General features: G+C 33.8%; 4 protein-coding genes across 11 annotated transcripts; 2 read left to right on the top strand and 2 right to left on the bottom strand.

The window, feature by feature from the left end:
* Window positions 1-3,576: 3,576 nt before the first annotated feature.
* On the top strand, window positions 3,577-7,665 carry LOC114420264 (uncharacterized WD repeat-containing protein C2A9.03-like). Of its 5 annotated transcripts, none has more exons than XM_028386194.1 (10): window positions 3,577-3,710; window positions 4,249-4,397; window positions 4,488-4,655; window positions 4,745-4,831; window positions 5,440-5,574; window positions 5,669-5,779; window positions 6,166-6,257; window positions 6,391-6,496; window positions 6,862-6,948; window positions 7,037-7,665. In XM_028386194.1, exons 2-10 carry the CDS (start codon window positions 4,254-4,256, stop codon window positions 7,445-7,447), a joined length of 1,341 nt encoding a protein of 446 aa, XP_028241995.1. In that variant the 5' UTR covers window positions 3,577-3,710; window positions 4,249-4,253; the 3' UTR covers window positions 7,448-7,665. The 5 variants fall into 5 exon arrangements, with proteins under 5 accessions (XP_028241995.1, XP_028241994.1, XP_028241993.1 ...); XM_028386193.1 differs by having other exon boundaries at window positions 3,588-3,710; window positions 4,252-4,397; XM_028386192.1 differs by lacking the exon at window positions 3,577-3,710 and adding an exon at window positions 3,771-3,804.
* Window positions 7,666-9,305: 1,640 nt separating this feature from the next.
* Window positions 9,306-15,665, bottom strand: LOC114420263 (sodium/hydrogen exchanger 6-like). 2 transcript variants are annotated; one of them, XM_028386189.1, is made up of 21 exons: window positions 15,418-15,665; window positions 15,271-15,330; window positions 15,155-15,179; window positions 14,990-15,075; window positions 14,808-14,919; window positions 14,527-14,589; window positions 14,356-14,375; window positions 14,173-14,267; window positions 13,888-13,916; window positions 13,735-13,766; window positions 13,603-13,650; window positions 13,449-13,509; window positions 13,271-13,368; window positions 13,107-13,182; window positions 12,981-13,000; window positions 12,701-12,798; window positions 12,444-12,553; window positions 11,383-11,472; window positions 10,660-10,754; window positions 10,487-10,566; window positions 9,306-9,880 (listed from the first exon to the last, which is right to left on the bottom strand). In XM_028386189.1, exons 1-21 carry the CDS (start codon window positions 15,627-15,629, stop codon window positions 9,822-9,824), a joined length of 1,569 nt encoding a protein of 522 aa, XP_028241990.1. In that variant the 5' UTR covers window positions 15,630-15,665; the 3' UTR covers window positions 9,306-9,821. The 2 variants fall into 2 exon arrangements, with proteins under 2 accessions (XP_028241990.1, XP_028241989.1); XM_028386188.1 differs by having other exon boundaries at window positions 11,368-11,472.
* A 90-nt stretch (window positions 15,666-15,755) lies between these two features.
* Window positions 15,756-18,956, top strand: LOC114420266 (TVP38/TMEM64 family membrane protein YdjX-like). Of its 2 annotated transcripts, none has more exons than XM_028386195.1 (5): window positions 15,756-15,863; window positions 16,831-17,100; window positions 17,787-18,023; window positions 18,134-18,351; window positions 18,553-18,956. In XM_028386195.1, the coding sequence occupies exons 2-5, from the start codon at window positions 16,846-16,848 to the stop codon at window positions 18,803-18,805; spliced, it is 963 nt and encodes a 320-aa protein (XP_028241996.1). In that variant the 5' UTR covers window positions 15,756-15,863; window positions 16,831-16,845; the 3' UTR covers window positions 18,806-18,956. The 2 variants fall into 2 exon arrangements, with proteins under 2 accessions (XP_028241996.1, XP_028241997.1); XM_028386196.1 differs by lacking the exon at window positions 15,756-15,863 and adding an exon at window positions 15,940-16,071.
* A 1,535-nt stretch (window positions 18,957-20,491) lies between these two features.
* LOC114420267 (endoglucanase 25-like) lies at window positions 20,492-23,006 on the bottom strand. Of its 2 annotated transcripts, none has more exons than XM_028386199.1 (4): window positions 21,769-23,006; window positions 21,560-21,617; window positions 21,276-21,448; window positions 20,492-21,184 (listed from the first exon to the last, which is right to left on the bottom strand). In XM_028386199.1, the coding sequence occupies exons 1-4, from the start codon at window positions 22,915-22,917 to the stop codon at window positions 20,783-20,785; spliced, it is 1,782 nt and encodes a 593-aa protein (XP_028242000.1). In that variant the 5' UTR covers window positions 22,918-23,006; the 3' UTR covers window positions 20,492-20,782. The 2 variants fall into 2 exon arrangements, with proteins under 2 accessions (XP_028242000.1, XP_028241998.1); XM_028386197.1 differs by having other exon boundaries at window positions 21,560-21,695; window positions 21,769-23,005.
* Window positions 23,007-23,256: the final 250 nt, after the last annotated feature.

Below are 23,256 nucleotides of genomic sequence, written 5' to 3' on the forward strand. Positions count from 1 at the left end.
ACTGATATTTTTGGAGTAACCTTTTATTTACACTTTAAATATATTCTAATTAAACTTATTTTTTTTATTGCATACATAATAACATGACAGGAAACGAAAAATAATTACTAAAAATATAATATTTATTATATTAAAAATATGAATCATGAGATATTTGAAGGGTGTCAGAACCAAATTTAAAAAACATAAATATCTTGAAATGTTATTAATCTTTTGGTTGTTTGTTTTACTGGAATGTTGTGGTTGTTTAATAAGTGACAATAACAAATTATTTTCTACACTACATAATTCGTTTAAATATAAAGTAACCTAAATGAAATGAATTCATGAAATATTTTTTATAAATTTATTATTCACTATAAAATAATTAGATTTTTATTTAAAAATAATTCATTTATTTATCATTGAGAATATTGTAACAAAACAACATATTTATCTACAATAAATATTTTGTAAGAAAATAATAACAAAATTTCAATAAGAAAATCCAGAAATGATAGTAATTTACATCTTTGTTACGAAAAAGAAAATAAATTTTTAAAAAACTTTATTTTGAAAAATGATTTTGAATTGTAAGAAGAGTAAAAAAAACACGACACATATAGATATCAATTTGACCATTTTTCATTATGGTAACATGTCATGTCTGTTTCTCTTTTTTTCTTTGTTTTTTTTTATTTTGTGTAAAAATGTTTAAATATTTTGTTTTTCTTTCTCATTTTTAATTATTTTTTATTTATATTTTTATAAATGGCTTTTTAAATTTTTAAATCTTCAATTTAATAATTTAAAAAATTGAAGACAAGAAAAAAAAATGCAATATATAAAAAAATGAGACAAAATTGAGTGTATAATTTTTGTCTCAATACATCACAATGATACAATCTTCATTTTTAATGTCACATCAAGGTAAATATTATTTAGGTAGTTATCATGTTAACATGTATCTAAAACTTGTGAGTATCACATTACCTTCTTTTTTAAGGAAGAGTGTCATATTATTTCTGACATGTTATATAAGCAAAATTTCAGTTAAAAAAACAAATTATTATAAAAAAAGATAGCAAATTTATGAATAAAGGGTCCAGTTTGCACATTAAAAAAATCCAGGGGTAAAAAATTGAACAATAAGCAGTGACAGAACTAAAAATAAAAAATTGAACAATAATAAAAAATTGCAATACTACAAGAACCAACATGAAATTAAGTCTAATCTATTTTCTAATGTACTTTTTCAAACACATTCTTTATTCTTAGCTAACATTTATCAATAATCATACAATTAGGTACGTCTCATAAAAAAAAAAGGTACGTCTCATTTGTAATTTAATAAATATTACTCATGACTTTATAGTTTAATAATTTTCAACCACCAATTAAAAATGTCTTAGAAAATATGTTAGCAACATTTCTCAAAATATTAGCATGTAACAATATTTTCAAAATTATTTTAATAAACATTTAAAATTATTAATTTATTTTATTTTTGTTTGAATAATAATTAAAAACAATAATACTTGTAAAATATATTTGAACGTTTGAAACAACTCTCAATAATTTATTTAAAAACAATCAAAACATAAATAATAGATGAATTATTATATATATTCATCAATATACATGTATTATATTAATATGTGATTAATTTTTACTTTAAAATATTCATAAAACTAAAATTAATATATATTTCTAGGCAATAAATTATATAATAATTATTTTCTAAGTATCAAAATTTTTATTAAATTTACATTTAATAAATATTTGGTTTATTTATTATTATATTTAATATATACATTGTATTTAATGAACATATTATATTTAATATTTACAAATATAACATTTAATTTTACTGTTTAAGTGGTTTGTATACTATATTTAATAGATATACTATTTAATACTATTGTTGTGGTTAATTTTAGGTATATACAAGATTCATCCGTCTATATTTTTTTAACTACGGTAATTAAGGTTTTGCCTCACTGACGGGATCGCTAGCATCCCCAAGAGCTTCTAACCTTTATAGGCATTAAATTATATAATAATTATCTTCTAACTATTAAATTTTTATAAAATTTACATTTAATAAATATTTACTTTATTTATCAGATTTAATACTTACATTATATTTAATGAACGTATTATATTTAATATTTACATATATAACATTAAATTTATTGTTCAAGTGGTTTATATATTATATGTATATTACTATTAAATTTAGTGAATAATATATAATAACTATATAAAAATTTAATTAATATATAATATATTTAATAAATAAATCACATTAAACTAATATATAATTAATAATTTTTTAAATTATTTATGCATTGTGTTTAATGTTGTTGTAATTCCTTTTGTAAAATTAAGGACATGTTTGATAGGAAATAATCAATAAATTATGTTTGATTAATCTATATACTATATTATTTGAAGTATTTATATGAGTTTTATGAGAACCAAAGAGTTTTATGAGATTTCTGCTGATTACTTTAATTATTTATCAAATTAAATAATCTAATTATAATAAAATTTATTATAATAAAGAAAAAATAATTTAAAAAAGTTAAATTCTCACCTCTTTAGCCATAAAATTATTATGAAAAAACCTAACGAAAAGTATTTTTGAAAAATATTATTTTTTAAAAATGTTATTTTTTTAAATAGATAAAAAAAACATGAAAAATATAAGATTTACGATCTAAGATCCTCGTAAAAGTACAATTTTTCCAACCAAACGTGAAGAAAAGTACCATATATATATCATTTAATTTCATTGTTCAAGTTATATATTACATTTATAGTATTATAGAAGTAACAAATTGCAATATTTGAAAATAAAATGTAAAAGGAAATAAATGCATTATAAATTTTGTTTTTTATTTAATGATTTTTTTCAAAATAAAATTTATCTTCGATTTTGAAATTTGAAGTTCATCTATAATTAATCCACAATAATTGGGACGCGTTTGTTTGAGAGAATTTTTTGCATTTTTGGGAATCAACTATTATAATTGGAAATATTAATTAACATATATAAAATGTGATGGGTTAATCTTTAATATTTTAGGAATATTTTTAATATGAAAGTTATGATGAAATTAGAATATAATTTGTCACATTTGCATGTAACATAATTTTCCTGCTCCATTAGCATCAAGAATAAAAATTATATAGACAAAGGAATATAATCTTTCAAGGAATTAAAAATACTTGAAATTATTTTTTTATAACTTAGAGAATAAATATTCCTATATCTATATTTAAAAATGTAGATTATGTTAGTTTTTTATTCTTTTACTTTATTTTTTGGATTGAATTTAATCTTTTAATTTTTTAAATCAATTCAATTTAATTTTTTACTCTAAAGGATAAGACATCATATTTTGTGGTGATTCAAGATTATACTGAGTGATTTTAAACTGGTACAAAATACATAAATAATTTATCTTTTTTACTTTGGGGACTTAAAATTTAAATTTTTATTTTTTGGAAATAAATTTATCAGTATTTTACTTATTCTCTCTCTGATAGATAGAAATGAATATTTACTCAGTTAAAAAAAAATGTAAGATGATTAGATGAAACAAAATTAAAAATGAAGAGATAAAGGGACAGGGAAAGGCGCAGTGACAGTTTGATTGGGAGGAAATAGAATTGTAGACGCAGACGCAGCAGATCAGATCCTCTGTCTTCAATTCAAGTTCAAGGTCCTTCCTTTCTTCTCAAATTCAATTCAACAACCTTCATTTCTTCCATCTTCACTTCTCTCTCCATCTATGTCCATGCTGCCCCTCCGTTTCGGTTTCTCGCTCGCTGCCCCTTTATTTTATTAATACTATTTTTCGATTAACTTTGTTTTTATTTTTTTAATTTCGGGACCTTGTCCCTTTGACGTGAATTCATCTCTTTCTTCGTGATTAAATTAACTGCCTGCCCGAAATGATGGGAATTGCCCAAATTGATGCATTATTTCTCTCCAGATTTTTCATTTTTCGATAACTCCATTGTCGGTTAGCTTCATACTAATATATATGTTTTTATTTATTTATTCTATTTTTAGGTCTAGGTTACTGCTTTCTATTCCTCTTTTTTTTTTTTTTCTAGACCGAATTGAAATTGAAACTTTAGTTCTTCTTCTTCTTCTGCAGTTTCAAGGTTATGTCACATTGGATTGGATTGGATGTTTGTTTATTACCTTACGAGGTGAAATTGATTGATGTGTTTGTTCCTCTTTTTATGGAGCAGCAGGTATGGCTCAACAACAGGGGGACGAAATGGAGTATGCTGCTGATGATAATGAAATGGCGGAAGTAGAAGATGACATGTATTTCAGTGGTAGAGTGTTTGGTGATTCAGAGTCCGAATCAGACGACGATGATGAATATGACTCCATGGTTCGCTTGTTTCTCCTCATAAGCAAAACGTTCGTGCTCTATTATACTCTTAACTCTTAAGGATGTTATGCTTTGGATTCTTTGTTGCAGGAAAATCGGATGACAGATACCTCTGCTGCAGAAGCTAGGAAAGGAAAGGATATCCAAGGTATTCCTTGGGATAGACTTAGCATTAGTCGTGAGAAGTATAGACAAACTAGACTAGAGCAGTACAAGAACTATGAAAATATACCTCATTCAGGCGAACGGTCAGAAAAGGTACAATGTGTTTTACTTGATTTCTGTAGCTTTTGAGTAATGATTTTTGCAGGGATTTTTCTCTCATCTACTCTATTTGTTGTCTACAGGAATGCACACCAACACATAGAGGAGGGAAGTATTATGATTTCTGGCAAAACACTCGATCTGTGAAATCAACAATACTTCATTTCCAAGTACGTTAGTATAGTAGTTAATTACATTGAATCGTTTCAGATGATGTGATAGGTCTTGTATTTGGTAGAAACCCGAATGCTTGCATATAATAGAATTGAATCATCTTACTATTACCCATAGTTCAAAAACCCGGTCGGACCGGTCCAATTGAGACCTGGTGGCATAACCGGGCTGGTTTGGTTATTGGATTGTCCATGCATCTGGCCTGGGATGACCCGGCTGGTTTGGGGTAAACCCAGTGACCTGGTCTGGTTTTTAAAACCCGTTTTGCGTAAAGAAAAAACGCTCCAAAAGAAATCCGGAACTTGTGTAATTGTGTTATTGAATTATTATTTGTGGACTTGTGTTATCAACTTTAATACTTCAATTGTTATTTTGGATTCTGGAGTATGAATGAATTTTTCTTAATCAAATAATATTAGTTATATACTTATATATAATAGATACATATATAATTTTGAATTTTTTAATATATATCGGGTCAAACCGGGCTAATTAATGGCCCACCGATTGGACCACTGACCCATTACCTTCTAGAAATTCAGAGTATGCCATGATCAATGAGTTAATGAAAATTAATGTTATACCTCTAATTTGTCATTTGCAGTTGAGGAACTTGGTTTGGGCAACATCAAAGCATGATGTATATCTTGTTTCGAGTTACTCAATTATACACTGGTCGTCTTTAAATTCCAAGAGATCTGAAATCCTAAATGTATCAGGGCATGTAGCTCCGTGTGAGGTAATTTTTTTTTTTTTGCAATGCTTTGTTATAAAAAAGGATCACTTAGAAGGTAGAAAAGACATCTAAGCTTTTAAATGCCTGTTGGTAACAGAAACATCCTGGAAGCCTTTTGGAAGGATTTACTCAGACACAGATTAGTACACTGGCTGTGCGGGATAAGTTGTTGATTGCCGGGGGTTTTCAAGGAGAACTTATTTGCAAGGTACTTCGTTTATTATGGGGGTTGTACTTGTTATTTTTATTCCCTATAATGATTAGTGTTTTTTACTTTGTTATTATTTATTGGATGTGCTGTTGCTGCCCAACATGATGTGGTCATTGTGATTTATTGTGCTCTATATTTTATTTCTGCTTTGGATGCTCAAATTAGATTGTGTATTTTGTACTCATTATATATGTCAGACGTTTACATTGTTTTTTTAAATGGTATAGAGATTATTTTGCCTTTATATGGATATGAATAATTGAACAATTATTGAGTAGTCAAACTCAATAATATGAATTCATTCTCAATTATGTCAACTTGGTTTATCCAATCAATATAATTTGTAATTCTTGTCTGATTAAATGACACGTCTTGTCTTGCAGTATGTAGATCGACCTGGTGTTAGCTTTTGTTCTAGAACTACTTATGATGACAATGCAATAACAAATGCTGTTGAGATTTATGATCATCCAAGGTCTTGCTTCTTTGCTCTCCTATTTTTCTTTTATTTTCTCTTTTTATTTAGGATCTTTAGTGATTCACATGGTGTTAGCAACTACTGCTTACAACTCTCAAGGTGGCATACTGACAATTAATTGATATTCCAGTGGGGCTGTTCATTTCATGGCTTCAAATAATGACTGTGGAGTTAGAGACTTTGACATGGAAAGATTTCAGCTTTCCAAGCATTTCTCCTTCTCATGGCCCGTAAATGTAAGTAATATTTATATTTTTGTATTATTTAAAGTAGTGTATTATGGCTATCAATCTACCTTGAATCAGTTTATTAATTATTAATGGTGGGGGGAGACACCAAATGGAACTTTAACTTGATAACCTTTTTTTTGCACTACAATTAAGGAACTTCAAACAAAATAGTATAATAATGATGGGGAAATTATTGATGTTTAAAAAAGGAGAGAGAATTGTCAGTATGTCTAAATAATAATAATTTTTTATTTTTTTTTCTCTGCATGTTCATTGCTTTGCACACTTAGTGTTGGAAAATATGATATTAATGTCGTATAATAATACATAAAAGAAATGATGATTTGAATTGGTTTCCTTTCTGTCCGCAGCACACTTCATTGAGCCCAGATGGGAAACTGGTTGTGATTGTTGGAGACAACCCAGAAGGGATACTAGTGGATTCTCAAACTGGAAAGGTGGTGTACTCTGTTGATTTGTGTTACAAATTCCATAGGTACTGTTTGCAGGTAAATTATGAATAATTTAAATTTTGGTTCTTTGTAGACTGTCAAGCCTTTATGTGGACACTTGGATTACTCATTTGCATCTGCATGGCATCCTGATGGCCGTATTTTTGCTACTGGGAACCAAGACAAAACATGCCGTGTTTGGGATGTTAGGAACTTGTCAAAATCTATTGCTGTGCTTAAGGGCAACCTTGGAGCTATACGTTCTATACGGTTTACATCTGATGGACGGTTCATGGCAATGGCTGAGCCAGCTGACTTTGTGCATCTCTATGATGCACAGAGTGGGTTTGAGAAAGAGCAGGAGATCAATTTTTTTGGGGAGATCTCTGGTGTATCTTTTAGCCCTGACACAGAATCACTTTTCATTGGTGTCTGGGATCGCACCTATGGAAGCCTTCTTCAGTACAATCGACGGAGAAACTATATGTATCTTGACTGCATGTAAATTTGTAATTGCATACCTTGTGTTTGTAAAGTACCTACAGTTTATGTTCTTCTGTCTAGGAATTTGAGAACTGTGGCACCACCTGACTAAGAAGAAAAATGACCGGTGGCATGCTTCATCATACAATGTAGGATGATATGGTCGTTACATAAACTTCGTCGTGTTAAATAACATTGATTGCCAATTTCTGGAACCTTTTTTTTATTATCTTTTGCTAATGATGGAAGAATGTGTGCAAAATTTGTATGACGGTGAATGCTACGTATGTAGTTTTACTTCTACCGGTCAATCTTTTAGTAACATTTGTGGTAGACATTTCCACAGATCCCTCTAGGTGAGTTAAAGAAGCTGGTCACACATTGCCACGGATGAGTTACTTTTATGTTGATTAAGCCGGTTATACGGATAAGGTGAACAATATGGTTACACAATCTGGTTATCCATGGTTCCAAGAAGCTTTTATGTTGAGTAAGTAAAAATGTTGGTCATACGGGTAAGGTGACAACAAAATGGTCAATTATCAATCCAGGGTGCACTGTCAAGTTAATTTTATCGCTAAGCTTGCAATATGTACTGCTTTTGCAACCTCATTTCAGATGTTGATGGGCTATACGGATCTCTGGCTCCTTATGATCAACCACTAGCATAGGAGAACTTTCTTTAGTGTTGGTTTATTACATGCTTTGCTTCATGTTTAACCAACATAGAGTCGTTACGAAAGCGTCATTCCAGTAGGTGTTCTCAAGTTAAATATTGACATTTCTAGGTATCAACATAAATTTGCTGCCTGTGGTTGTATTATAAGAGATTCCAATGGTACTTCTGTTATTGGTTTACATTGAAATCTCGCTATTCTGCTATTAGAGGCGAATGAATTATTGGGGATTCTGTCATCCCTTAACATGGTGGAGTCTTGTTGTGCTCCATATCACCACTATTACCAACGTAAAAGGCCTTCTAAACCTGAATGGGCTAAGGAGTCAACGGGCTTTGCGCACCCTGAAACTTACCTGTTTATAGCTTGCTTTATTGGTTGGAAAAAAAAATGAAAAATTGAAATCAAGTCCTTAAGTTAAAATATATATTTGTTAATTAGTATTTACGTATGCATAAAATGCCCCTGTGGCGGGCGCGGAGGCTGCGGTTTAATTGCCAAGGGTCGAATTAGCAAACAAATATTTGATCCATCCACTGCCCAGCTAATTTAACTGCTTTTCCCTTCATAAAAAAAAAAATTCTATGAAAGTTAGCTTCTTGATAACTAGGGTTTTACTACAATGTTAATTGAAAAGAGTAAATAGGTGCTTATAAAAACGAAAGAACAAATAGGTTCATACTCATTACTCAGCACAGACAGCAAGGATTTTTATAAGATTTTCTAATCACAAATGACTGTGACAAATTTATTGACTTTTACCATTATTATTTTAAAAATATTAATTACTGTAATTTATGGTTAATTGATAATGTAATTTTTTTATACTAATAATAACAATAAAGCCTTATCTTAATAATAACAAAAAAATACGTGACTAAGATTTTTGGAAAAATTCCCACCTACAAAAAAAAAAGCATACATGCATCCACCCACTCTTTCTCTCAAACCAAGTACATATAACTTCATTCTATTTCTCATATATTTTTAATCACCATATTTCTCTCTTCCCTATTTCAATGCAGCCTATTTCTCTCCAAACCCTCTGTAAGTCGCACCCCCAAGATGCATGAACAATAATATTTAAGCACAGCACCGAATAACTTTTTGAGCCAACTTTGATTAGAACTTCTAAATCCAATTTTTATGTTAATCAGACAAAGCTTTCATAAACTTAAAATAAATAGATGAAATTCATCCATCAGTTCTTGCTCAGTCCAAAATCTTCGGGTCACTTGTTACATTTTTTATAACAAAGTTCGTGTACAAATACCATAAATAAATAGTGTATGAAAGGTAGCGTGAACTTTTTTGGGTACAATTCTATCGTGATTTTATTGTTGAAAACTGTTTCAAAGTCGGATGAATTTATTGCAAAGTTGAAACATTTTAGCATTTCTCTTTATGATCCTCGATCGTTGTACACGCATATTCTTTTGTATGAAGATCATGTGTTCGGTAATATGTATGTGGTAAATGGTTCTTGGACTACCGATAATTAGAGTCAGTAAACACGCATGGTTATCAACTTGCATGGCATAAAATACTAAAGCCGCAGACAAGATGTCTGTCTTCCAACCTAACTCTGCCTACTTGACGTAAGATTCTGAATCCTTGTATTATGGAAATTCCTCTAAGTTGTCTATATATTGCATGATTCAAGGTGTGTACAAAAAGGAACCTTCAAGTAGTATTATTGAGCATGTTGTTTCAAAAATATCATGACGAATAGTGGTCGTGGTCATCCAATCCCACGTTCTTCAAAGTCAAAGGCACAGCTGTTAAGACCAAGAACAAGTTGAGGAAATACGACGTCAACACAATTCATTCACGCTAAGCCTAAAATTCATTCATAAAGTTTAAGCAAGTATAGTACATCAACATCATAGATGAAAAATAATGTTAGAAACGCAACTGATAAATATTACATGCAAAATTTGCAATCATATAAAGGAGGAAATTATGACTTACTAAGAAGCATACGTGATTAGATAATTTATGGATCAAATACTACAATGTAAGTTCAACAGCCTCGAGATAAGATTTTAGAGGTTGAAAAATATTAGTTTTCAAATGATGGTCATGAAAAACAAGATAATAACCGAAGATGCTGTAAACAATGGAAGAAATACATCCGAGAAATCTCTGATTCGAAAATCACGTAGTTCATATGTTAGAATGTAAGACAACGACTTAGCTTGTTGAACAAGAGGGACACATGATAAAACAGTGGAGTGGACTATAAATAAATATGATTAAAGATGTGTCTCATTTTAGAAAGCAAATCATGTCAGATATAATCTATATGCCAATACCAATTCTAAATCTTCTGTCAGAATTTGACAGATAATATTGATCAGAAATTCATGCCAAATTAAATTTACCTTCATCTTCTTCATCTCCATTTTGACTAGTGAAGAATGGGGTGAGGTAGTTTTTATCTATTGCTGTAAAAGATGCAGCACTACAATAGAAAAGCAAAGAAAAGTTAGAAGTAGAAATATCATTAAGTAACAATAGATTTAGAATATCTTCAGTTTCAGAGCACAGACGATACCTCCTTTGGAATTCTTGTAGCTTCATCTTGATTTTGTTCCCTGATGACGGTTCTTCATCATCAGGAGAAATATACACATTGTTTCCCTCAAAATTCTTGTGGATGAAACCAAACGTATTAGTTGAAAGAGAGAATAGAAAGAAACATGTAGAGTAGATTCATTATAATGGTCATATCCTTTGCCAGGATAAAATGCACAGTCCCAATTCAGATGTTTAATTTAGAAGTTAACATACAATTCCACAACAAAGTTTACAAATAATGTAGTTTCTTCGAATTTAAAATTGAATTAAGGGCATTACATATGTCCTATATAACACTTAATGCTTGGTCAGGTATGTGGAACTTCTGTTCCGTCCTAGGTCATGGTAGCCGGTACTTAGCTTTAGACTATTTGATTTCTTTTCCCAAGTCAAATTTGCATGCTTCTGCTTCTTTCAGCAACAAATATAGCCTAGTTAATCTCTCTCTCTCTCTCACACACACACAGACAAATGATTTAAATAATTTATTTTTATTAACTTTCTGCGGGAGCTTTTGATAAAAAAAAAATTGTTTTCCCGTAAAAAATTCATCCCAAACATGTGTAAAGTATTTCAAAATAAGGTAGTCCCAACCACATCTCAGTCAAACGGAAGTCAGCTATGAGCTACCTGCAATATTTCACAAGGAAAAAGCTCTGCAATTGACTCATCGAAAAAAAATTACCGTTCTGGTACTAACCGAAGCCAAAGGACTCTCGACAGGACTGTCACTACCTACAACTTCTAAAGCTTCCAGCATGGTGCCCGTTGAACCGCCAATCAGTAATACCTGAAATAAAGTAAATAATATTTATTGTTGAGTAACTAGCCAGGTATAGTGAATGTGGAAAAGGTGGGGAAAATAATTGGTTGCTCCTAGTAACTTCAAGAAGAAAAATAAATGTGGACAAATCTTAGGTATAGTTTTTTTAGAAGTTTGCTATCAAGTTGTCCAATTAACAATGGCACTTCTACATTTTTTGACAGCTTATCAGGCATAGTATTCTCCATCTGAAATATCCAAATTTCTGTCTCTCCCACTCTGAGTTTTTCGAATGGCATACTTATCTTTACATAACAGTAAGCTCACTTATAGTTTGTTTAAATTTGGATTCAGATCTTGCACATGTTTTATCAACCCTAGACAAAACCACACATGAACAAGAGAAATGCAAGCAAAACTCTCTTTTGAATGCACTTTTATTAACCAATATTTATTAGAAATCACAAAAAATTGTGAGTCTAACTCATTATTTTATGGGTTTTAATAAATTTTAACCAATAATAGAGTGTGTTAGAGAGTGCACTCTTAGCACTCCTCTTTGAACAACAATAGAAAGCCAAAAAAGCAGGACAGAATCTTGTACCAAATGATTTTATTTAGAATAACAAATTATTGTCTCTGGTATGGCAATGAACAAAATATCTCATCTATGATTTCTAAGGACAGAAGGAAAAGATGTACACAATGACAATTTTAAAATGGAAAAAATTATGTGATAACATGCTTCGCATAGTTTTTTTTTCTTCTTCTCCAAATAGCCCCTTCTTAATTGTAGAATTCAATAGCAAACATAAGAACAACACTTAAGTTTCCTTCTAAATAGGAATCGTAGACACACAAACACATAATAAGTTTGAAAATAACATTCAAATTTTACAGAGTGACATAGCCAAGCCCCTTACACTGCCTCCATATTTATTTATTTTTCATGTAATGATTAGCTTAAATTAGATGATGACAACCATGAGCATGCCTACCGTCAAAACAACTATTGCTGTAGTTGCAGTTAAGATGGTCTGTCCATGTCCTTCTGGCAGATCATGAATTGATTGCAGAGCAAGGGCAAAGGCCATTGCCCCTCGAAGTCCTGTACATGTTCATATAGTAAAAAATTCAACAGGACAGGCAAAGCATTAAAGAACACACCAAAATCAAGAAGTAGTTTGTTTTATTGACAGAATCAGAAAAGTTTTCCAGATTATAGTTAATGATTTGCGACTTCCTCAAATCTTACCACTATACCAAAGTGCTTTCTGGTGTTTTGGCGGTATTTGTCGATAGGCAGGTCTGATCAAGTTGACTAGATAAGCACAAGAGAACACATTGGCTGCCCTGCATGAAGTGATCAGACAATATAGTTTACAATTTTGTGGATAAACATGAAACCTAATCATGATTAGAAGTGCCAAAGTGCACGGATATCTTTATATTTTACCAAACTAGCTAAAAGCCTGACGAGATCATATGTCACTATGATCAAATACTCATGACAATAGAAATTACAGCATAAATACCTTGCAATTCCAATGAATATCTGAAGTGGTTGCCAAGCAAGTTGAGGAAAAGGATAAATATGAACATGAAATGCTAGGCTAATACAAATCACAAAAATTCAATTTATAGGATCAAGGAAAGGATACAATGGAGAAGAATATAAATCCAACATGTGACCAGCTATGTTTCTCCATAGCAATATCAAAGCCCATGTAGATAAATCTGTAGATCATAAGATAAAATGATTCTCATGCATCATTAGAGGTAATGTTGAACCAGAAGGGAAATACTGCCATTGAATCCTCCTTACACAAATGTCTCTGCTAATGATGATATCAACTCAAAAAAAGCAGAGACAAATCTTTGAGAACTACGTGACAAATTTGAATATGTGTAATGCTTCATGACCTAAAACATATCACAAAAATACTCATAACAATGCTTTAACACACATGAAATGACACATAAAAATTATAATATGCAATTACCATTCCTGTGAACAATATTGACACAATACCAGACAGTCCAAGACCTTCTGCAAGCATGTACCTGAGAAATAAAATAATTTGCACCAACTTAAAGAAACTTATATAGAAATTCTAAAATAAAGTAGTGAATAAATGGTCCAAGGAGTTTTCTTACGAGAAGTATGGGAAAAGAACAAAAAGACAGCTCTCCAAGTTCTGAAGACTAAAATGAAAATTTTTCCGGTCAGTAATTTCTAGATATGACTTGCCAATATATTGAACCAAGAAATAAAATATAAATACTTACTTGTCAATATCCAACCCTGCATACTTAAATAGGTTCTGATAGTTAAGGTTTCACTATATTTTGTCTTTTAAATCTCTAAAGAATAAAGAGTTATTATGCTTATATATATGTATATATATAGTATATAGGACAACCATTAATTTAAAAGGATATTAAAGCAGATATAAATCCAACTCCAACACCTGCAGATCCGCCAAAAACAATGGTAAATTAGGAACATTGAAAATATAACAATTTATAATTAATTTCTCTCTTCTAGTCTCTTCTGCTAGAAGAGTTGTTATATTAATTTACTGGGTAAAAGCAACATAAAGCAAGCATAAAAGGCATTAGGTAATTCAACTATAATTTAACCTATCTTTAAAACCAATAATACTGGTAATTCAGCTAACAAAACACTGTATAAACAGAACATTAGGTAAGATTTGTAAAACCAACCAGAAGACATTGAGCCAACAAAAGTCTCCAAAAATCTAACAATCACCATGAAGAAATTTTGTCCAGATGGATGACTTTTAACTACTGACATTGTCCTGCAAAGCAAGTATTTGAGTTAAAATGTAGTTTAATACTTCAAAGATACTTGGGTTAATTTTTATAAACATAGTTATTTTCATATACCTGTACAGAGAAATAGCCATCTGCCAGTAGTACACAGAGGAGGTTAGAGGGAGAGAAAGGCCAAACAGGAAAGAGGGAAATGATCAGCACGCAGAACCATCAATATTTATAACACAAATGATGCACCTCACCGGGATTATTATTATTATTTTTGTAGCAATAGAAACTTACTGCATCATTCAAAACAGATTCTCCAAAAACCAAGGCATATAGATTGACATCTGTGCCAAGCTCCTGCAATAAGGCAGGCAAAAGTACACTTGAGGAACAAATTGAATTGGATGTAAGGTGTATTGTATATGATATAACAATACTGAAAACAACAATCAATTAGAAAGACAAGCTAGTTGGATAGAAAGTAGGAAAGCATAAACCTTAGAATACGTATATGCAGCATGCAGTAATGGTAAAATAGAAAAAGAAGAATTAAAGCAGTACGTAAATGACATAACCTGAAAAATGGACAAAACAGTAACAGGGTCCGTGGCGGATATAAGTGCACCAAACATTAGGCACTCGACAAAAGGCAGTCTGTACATGAGGTACATCAACCCACCAAGATAACTGCAGGCGGCAGAGAAACTCATGTAATAAATGATATGGAAAGGGCAAAGGGATGATGAGAAAAACTTACACCAAGACACCGGTGACAATGGAAGCCAGAAAGGTGCCGAATATAGCAAATGTAACAATGGCTCCGAAATTAGCGAAGAAAGGCTTCTGGAAAGACCAAAAAGAGGCAAGTGAAAAAGCAGGGCTAGCAGGGTTGAAATGAAATGATAGAGAAAAAGAAACTTACGGGAGAGAGACTGAAGCCAGACTGAGTAAAGCGAGAAAAAATAAGGTCAAGGAATTAATGAATTAAGAGGGATGAAAAGTAAAGAAGAAGAAGAAGAATGAAATGAAAGAGGATATAATATGATAGGAGGCAAAAGGAAGAGGAAGAAGAACTCCTCGTGAAAATTGAACCACGCCCTGCATGTAATGTAGGAGAGAGAGTGAGGTTACGTAAATGAATTGGAAATAGAAAGAGAAGGAGGAGATAATAAGGAAGGAAAGTACCTGATGCTGGTTTGAGTGTGAGAAATGTTAGCGAGAGTACCAACGAGTAAGCCAATGAGAAGAGAAGCGCTGGCTTCGGGAAGAACGTAAATCTTCTTGCGACGAAGGACGTGACCTAAGACGAATGACAAAACTAACATCATTATCTGAAGAAGAATTCCCACTCCCGCCGCCTGCTGCTGCTCTTTGCTGGTCCCATCCTCCTCCATCATCGATCCCTTTCCTTCTCACCTCTGCATTGCCTGCTATCAATTATTCAACCCATTACTCTTACGCTCGCCACGTGGAACAAAGCTACTTCGCCACCTCTTTATCAACACAAAGTGCACTTTTGACTTTATCTTATAAGTGTGTGGGACGTTTTCCTCACCCAACCCTTTTTTCTCTTCACTCACTTGTGTTTTGTTGCATTCCTTAATTACCATAGCTCAACTCCTTCCCCCAAGGTTCTTCTCTTTGTCTCACTTGTTTTCAAAAATACTTATATATCTTTTGTTTCTTTTCAATTTCATATTCTTTCCTCAATTCCCCAATTTGAACTCTTCTCTATATCTTTCCCCTACCTATTTCCCCCTTTTTCTTTTCAACACAAGCCTACTGTATAACAAGAAGCTAGGTTCCATCTTGGTGCTGCAAACTTGAGATTCTTTTTAGGTTGTGTTTATATTTTGCCGTCACGGTCTTCGCGTGAGATACTTCCTCAGCAGAAATTCTTTTTAATTTTGCTTAGGAAATTATGTAGATTTGGAAAATTTATATCTTTCAAACATCGGGTTTTTGGAATCACTTAGCAAGGAAGTGTAAATTCTTAAAGTATCAAATATTGAGGGTGTTTCATCGTAGACATGGTGGTACCTGATATCTTAGATTGAAATACAAGATAAACCTAGCAACATTGCTTTCTGCGTTTACTTTTTGCTCATCAACCATAAACTTTTATTATGCTCGAAGAAAATTTATTCGACCCAGAAGATTAGTGTTATCTTGTACATATAATAACTCCTGTATGTAGCCCAATTACTCCATTTTCTTTCCGTTTCCCTCTTATTATCCTCAAACAGAGAACACCCTACTGAAATTCTGAAATCTTTCAATAATTCTTTAGTAACAGTTATCCTTAATTCTGCACCTGCATATAATTAGAAGACATGGTCAACATCTTCTATGGTCTCCTTGTATTTCTTTTTGGCTTAGTTTATTATGTCGGCTCTATTGTCATATAATGGGAATGTTACTTGCCTGCAAATGAGACTATAGAATTCCTGGTGTCACTCTTTTTGACAAATTATTATTTGCTGACTGTTTTTGCAGAATTTAATTATGTAATCTAAATTCAGATATGCTCTTTGAATTTTTAATCATACAGTCTCGGCTTGATGCTTAAGTTCTGTTTTTGTTCTGCTGCTATTATAGCCTTCTGGCATCTCCATGATGACACAAGATTCATCAGAGGTGTTGGAAAAACATGCAAGCTCAGGCTCTGTTGTGAGGGGGAGTAGTGAATATATTAGACTGGTCATATCCGATGAACCAAGGGCGGTTGAAGCTGAAACCTTGCTGCCTCGAGCAGAATCAAGAATCAAGTCTTTCTGGTGGTGGATGAAATCCTTTTTATGGTGTGTTATCTTTGTGTTCCTTGCTTTTATTCTTGTGAAATGGGGAGTGTCACTTTTTTTTGAAAAGGTATTTCCTCTTACTTTACAACTATTCTGGTACTACTGTTGCATTTTCTGTTCAGTAAATGAACTGGTATTGTTGTTATTTGGCGGACATGCATTTGTTGATTTTGACAAACTTGTTGCACTCCTGTGTCACCATCAGTTTTCTAATATTTTTAAAATGTTGAAATTTGGTATTTTACTTGGCATCGGATATTAAGTCCTCAGTTATTGCTGCTAGTTCCATGCTCTCCCCTCACTTTATGTAAATTATTCTGCACCAGCATATAGTTTACTATGGCTATTTCAAATGTCTAAGAAAATATTTACATGAGTTGACTTAAATAATGTGTGATCCATTCTATACTATCCACTTTGCTGTGACTTCATTTAGACAATGACAAATACAGGGGTTTTAAAACTATATACACCATTGACATTTGACTTGTTTATAGAAGTAGCAAAAATATCATCCATGCTATATTTCTGCATTGAATTTCATCCATGCTTTATAGTAATAAACTTGAAGGGGAAAGCATGGATGAAATTCAATGCAGAAATATAGCATGGATGATATTTTTGCTACTTCTATAAACAAGCTTAAGTTTATATTCTAGATCTTGTGGAATGACATGCATTACATATGATGCTTGGAACATTTGATTTAATTCATATTTTGGAACTTTTATCTTTGTAATTTTGGTACTGCAGGTTCTTTACCCAATCATGGAATGGGAAGCTACTGCCTTTGGCCGTCCAGTTCTTGCTTTAGTACTAGTTGCCTCTCTGGCTTTATTCCCGGTGTTCTTAATCCCTTCTGGCCCCTCCATGTGGCTGGCTGGGATGATTTTTGGTTATGGCCTTGGCTTCGTTATAATAATGGTTGGAACAACCATTGGGATGGTGCTGCCATACTTAATTGGGCTACTGTTCCGTGACCGAATTCATGCAAGTCATTTTATTTCTTATATGATCAACACTCTTCTCAAATTTTGCGTTGTATTTTTCCTGAGTAGGTTTTGCCTTTTGTTTTTGGTTGTTGTTTCTTTATTCTCCAGCAATGGTTAAAGAGATGGCCCCAGAATGCTGCACTGATTAGGCTTGCTGGGGAAGGGAACTGGTCTCGTCAATTTCAAGTGGTTGCACTGTTTAGGGTTTCTCCTTTTCCCTATACTATATTCAATTATGCCGTGGTAGTCACAAATATGAGGTTTTGGCCCTACTTATGTGGATCAGTAGCTGGAATGGTACCAGAAGCTTTCATCTATATCTACAGGTTTGTTTCTTTCTATTTATGGTCCTTCATGGCTTAACGAGTACCCTACCCTACCCGAGTTTTTTTTAGCACCACATGTATGAAAATGAGAATTGAGAAGTTGAGAACCAAATATGACTTTTGATGGATATAGATGTGACTCAGCTTGGAACTTGTTTTCTTTTTAATTCTTTTAAATAAACTAACATCTTTTCTTCTCAGTGGTCGGTTAATAAAGACATTGGCAGACGCACAGTATGGGAAGCACCACTTGACTACTGTGGAAATCGTATACAACATTATTTCTTTCATTATTGCAATAGTTACCACTATTGCCTTCACTGTCTACGCAAAAAGGACTCTAAATGAACTCAAAATGGCAGAGTTGAATGATGAAGTTACCTCTGTTTCTGTAGAGATGGAGAAGCTTCCCCTTGAAAGGCCTAAACAGCTTAGTTTGCCAAAAATTTCGTGACAGTATATACTCGTGTATTACAACTTGCTTTAGGATTACATTAATAATATTTTTTCCTTTTGGTTTTCATATGACGATCCCTGTAACTAGGATGTGAGAGTGTGATAGAAAAACCAAAGGCCAAAAACAGTTACACTTATTTTCTCCATCAGACTTTTCTATTATGTCCGCCCATAAATCATTGCAGTCATTTGGATTGTAATAAAACAGTAATATTTTGGGAGGTTAAAGGATAAAATAATGAATTAAAAAACATTACTAAAGAAAAATCCCTGTTCAACTTTGCTAATTGGATTTAACACTTCTAGAGTGCATTTAGAAGATTTAGTGCAATTATATGTGTGTGTGTGTGTATATATATATATATATATATATATATATATATAAGTAATCAATAGTAAATGATTAGTTCAATGAGAATTAACTACTTAATGCAAATTATTGTGAATCATATTTAATTAATTCTAAAAAATATGAAAGGGCCTGTATGATGTGTATAAAGGGTTGAAGGCCTTATTGAATTGTAGTATTGTGCAATAAGTCTTTGACAGGTTCTCAAAATGGCACCAAGTATTATGCAATAAGTCTATGGGTTTGGAAAAATAAATGATACTCTTCATTTAATGTGTAAGATGTTCATTTCATATATTTATCCAAAACTTTAGTAATGGAAGAAAGGGAGAGATCTTGACCCGTATTATGCAGTTGTAAATTTGTGACTGCTCTTGATTTAGCGCTGTGATGTTCAGTTTCGGTGCTTACTAGACTGACACTGACATTACATGACAGTCTCAATCCCCGTTTGTAACCCTGGTATTGACATGACACTCCTGCTCTGGCACTGCCAGTAGGATCTTGGACAACAGAGAAGCTCAGTCAGATGTAGATGTTAATGCCCCCTTCCATCATTTTTTTTTTCTGGTTCATCAAGTGTTCTTGTTCGTGGTAATGCCATATTCATCAATTGTGTTTCGGTTTAGCTTCGACATGTCCCTCCTTTACCGTTGTTCTTCGGTATAATAGATGTACCTGTATGGACATGGTATTGGTGAACATGTTTCAGATAATGATTTCCTTCCACAACTTCCGAATGAAAAGGAAAGATGTACTACCCCATTTAATGATGTCTTAGCAGCTTCGTACTTGGCTCTGATTCAATGATACTCGACACCTCTCCGTGGTCCGTCATGGCAAAATTTATCAAGAAAAATATTTCAGGTGTACATTATTTCAAAAGGAAATATTAAATTAAAAAAAAAAAACATTTTATTGAGTCTTTCTAGTGAATGATATTAGCGACTTTTGAAGTTGAAACTTGGAAATCAGCACAGCATTCAGCAATTGTATGCAACTTATGGCGCCTCCATTTCGATATGATGGATTAGTGGCAAGTGATTACGGTTGTTTGATTTGAATAGGCAGGTGTATGCGCAGGTCAAGAAGAGTTGCTCTCAACTCATAAGCAATCTATCATACACACTCACCTGTTTCGTTGGAAACGAAACAATTGTTTATACCTACGTCTTCTGCATAAAACCCATGTTCTCACGTACGCATTTGATTGTTTTCACGACTAACCAGAAAATCCAGAAGAAAAAAAACATTTTAAGAAAGCACAACATTTAGAACAACTTCATGACCCTTTTGCAAATTTTAAAATAAAAAAGAAGTCCCCAAACTTGCAAAGCAAAAAGAAAACTGAGTAAGGTAATTGTAAGACATTAGATCTAAACGTGTCACCTACATTACATGCTGTTAGTTTTGCACGTTTAAAGAATTCAAGATTTGATACATACATACATACTATGTATATCACAAAAAAATAAGTAAACAAAAGACAGTCTCAAGTATTATGTAATTTTAATGCTAATCTTAAATCGAAGATTGTTCCTAGATTTCACTAGGCCTAGTTCCACTACTTCCATTTTTCCATGTGCGGCCGCCCTTGACTTCTTCGATCTACCTCCATCTTCAAAATCATGGTTTCCATGGTGCTGGAGGTGGTGGTGGTGTGGGAAACATTGGGGGAACAGCAGAGAAGAGGGTGTTTTTGTCAATTCCTGTGGTTTTATCACCGGACAATGCCACAAGTGCAGCCACTAAACCTGCATTTCCTGCTAGAGTTGGCTCAGTGTAGTTGTAGTTGGTTCGGACATCATGGAAATGATCGTGCTTGTCAGGACCAGCAACCATAGCACCAACAATTGTATGTGGGTTTGGCTTGGATGAGTCCCTCCATTTCCATCCTCCTTTACAGTTGTACTTAACCTTGTTCTTTGGTATAGACGCACCTCTATGGTGAACATGTTTTGGATAATGATTACCAAAACCTACAACATAGCTCATTTTCCGAGGGTTCTTCCCAAGGATGTAATCAATCTACAAAATCACCAAGACAGAGAAAGATTATTAGCCCAGACACTTGTATTACATCATCATTATTATTATGGAGCAGAAAACTAGCACCCACCTGGGTCTTTGCAAAGTCTCGAAGAACATCAGTTGAGAAGAAATTGGGTCCACAATACCATCCAGGTGTATCAGCAGCATCGAGATAATCACTGTAAAGGGCAGCCAAAAAGGCGGCATTGACAACATATTGGAGAGGCTGAGGCCTACCATGGTTTAATTGAATCAAGCCACCTGGTGCAGAATACAACGTTATTCCTATTAGAACTAACTAACAAGAATCGGAAAATGTGATGTGCAGAAGAAAAAGGGATTTTTTTTTTAAAAAAAATAAAAATTGTTTACCCCTTGTTCTATTAAAGCTGGTGAACATTGGGAGGTAGGAGCACATGACTATGCCTGTCTGATTGTGAAATGTGGTTAGAATATCTTCATAGGGATAACCAGGACTCAGGAACAACCTCAAACGACTGAGAAGAACCTAAATAGAAGACAAGACAAGACATGAAATGACTTGAAGTTTAAAAATTGAATTGAGAATTGAAGGTGCGTACCTGAGCACCAGTAAGCTTGTTATCCCAGCTGAGGACACCGTAGTCAGGGCCTCCCCAGAAGGCGCCAGCGTGTTTGGCGAGGCGAGGAGTGGTAGCGAGCTTGAGGTAAGAGGAATTCCCAGTGGCAAAGTACATCCATGCCCCTCCCCAAACGAACTCATCCCAATAGCTGGTGGAATTGTAGAATACAGAAGCCTCCTTCCCATTTGGACTGTACCTCCCTCTCTGATCCCTAGAGAACTTAAAAAGCGTAGTCGCCCCGTGAACCAGCTTCTGCGAATACGCCCTGTTGTCCTTGAAAACAATGGAGGCCGCCGCCAACGCCGCCGCCATCTCGGCGGCCAAATCGGAGCATGTGGTGCAGGTCTGGGTGGGGCGGTCGTAGTCGATGTCCTCGGGACGCATCCAGCAGTAGTGGTCGTTGGGAGTGGCGCTCCCTTGGGAGGTGTCCCCGGATCCAACCTGCATGCCCAGCTGGGTGATGGTGTCGGCGGTGCTGTTGAAGTTCTTGAGAAGGTAATCGGTCCCCCATTTTATGATGTCCTTAACGTGACCCAATTCACCCGCAGCCTGGTACTTGCCGCTGTACTCGATCACGCTCCAGCTCAGCATGGTCAAGGAGAAGGACATGGGGAAGTTGAATTTTATGGCGTCGCCGGCGTCGTAGTAACCGCCCACCAGATCCTTAATGACGGGAGGCACGCCGTCATCCTTGCCGTCATGCAGACAGGAGTTGCCTCTCCAGGAAACATTGTTGTGGCGAGGGAGCTTTCCGGATTTCTGGGCGTTGAAGAAGAGGAGGGCCTTGTGGAGGGCGATGGTGTAGTTGTCGGGAGGGGGGGGCTTGTGGTGGTGGCGGGGGACGGTTTTGACGATGAGAGTGATGAAGGCGGAGAGGAAGGCGAAGACGGCGAGGGTGCCGAGGGTCCAGATGAAGAGCTTGCGGCTGACGATGATGCAGCCAAGGTCTACGTAGGTTTTCTTGTTCTTTTTCTGTTCTCCGGCGCCCAAGAGCCAGCTCTGTTGGGTCTCGTCTAAAGCGCCTCGGTCCAGCTCCTGGAGATTCCGGCTGCGCTCGTCGTCCGTGGCGGAGTCGGTGGCGTGAATCTCCAGCGGGCCTCCCCACGGATCCCTACCGTACATACTCATTTTCCCACACTCAAAGGATTCTTCCAATCCTGCTTTTTAACAAACTCATCTTGCCATTTGCCTACACCCACCCCTCTCCCTCATCCAACGCCCAATTATACATTTCCCTTTCTATCTTTCACTTTTTTTCCTTTATCGTAAAAAGTTTTTTTTTTTTATATATAAAAATTCAACTTAAATAATATTTGCATTTACTTAAATAGGACATAATTTGAAACAATATATACACTAAGCAGTAATATTAGTTCAAAGTTAAAATTTATTCGTAACAGTTAAAATAGTTGAAAAATTAAAATTACATAAAAGATAAAAATAATAAATTTTTATTTTAGAAAAGAT

Source organism: Glycine soja, chromosome 7, assembly GCF_004193775.1.
Source record: "Glycine soja cultivar W05 chromosome 7, ASM419377v2, whole genome shotgun sequence".
Lineage (NCBI taxonomy): Eukaryota > Viridiplantae > Streptophyta > Magnoliopsida > Fabales > Fabaceae > Glycine > Glycine soja.

Excerpts from the sequence above, each read along its gene's own strand:
- LOC114420264 (XM_028386190.1), top strand. The coding sequence starts at position 3,965 with ATGCATTATTTCTCTCCAGATTTTTCATTTTTCGATAACTCCATTGTC. Across the intron at positions 5,575-5,668 it reads GGCATGTAGCTCCGTGTGAG|AAACATCCTGGAAGCCTTTT; the intron begins GTAATTTTTTTT and ends TGTTGGTAACAG. Across the intron at positions 6,949-7,036 it reads TGGATTCTCAAACTGGAAAG|ACTGTCAAGCCTTTATGTGG; the intron begins GTGGTGTACTCT and ends GGTTCTTTGTAG.
- LOC114420263 (XM_028386188.1), bottom strand. The coding sequence starts at position 15,629 with ATGATGGAGGAGGATGGGACCAGCAAAGAGCAGCAGCAGGCGGCGGGA. Across the intron at positions 14,590-14,807 it reads CTGTTTTGTCCATTTTTCAG|GAGCTTGGCACAGATGTCAA; the intron begins GTTATGTCATTT and ends GCCTTATTGCAG. Across the intron at positions 13,001-13,106 it reads GATTTATATTCTTCTCCATT|ATATTCATTGGAATTGCAAG; the intron begins GTATCCTTTCCT and ends CAACCACTTCAG.
- LOC114420267 (XM_028386197.1), bottom strand. The coding sequence starts at position 22,917 with ATGAGTATGTACGGTAGGGATCCGTGGGGAGGCCCGCTGGAGATTCAC. Across the intron at positions 21,449-21,559 it reads CAGCTTTAATAGAACAAGGG|GTGGCTTGATTCAATTAAAC; the intron begins GTAAACAATTTT and ends ATTCTGCACCAG. Across the intron at positions 21,185-21,275 it reads GAGACTTTGCAAAGACCCAG|ATTGATTACATCCTTGGGAA; the intron begins GTGGGTGCTAGT and ends GTGATTTTGTAG.
- LOC114420266 (XM_028386195.1), top strand. The coding sequence starts at position 16,846 with ATGATGACACAAGATTCATCAGAGGTGTTGGAAAAACATGCAAGCTCA. Across the intron at positions 17,101-17,786 it reads TGTCACTTTTTTTTGAAAAG|GTTCTTTACCCAATCATGGA; the intron begins GTATTTCCTCTT and ends TTGGTACTGCAG. Across the intron at positions 18,024-18,133 it reads TGTTCCGTGACCGAATTCAT|CAATGGTTAAAGAGATGGCC; the intron begins GCAAGTCATTTT and ends TTTATTCTCCAG.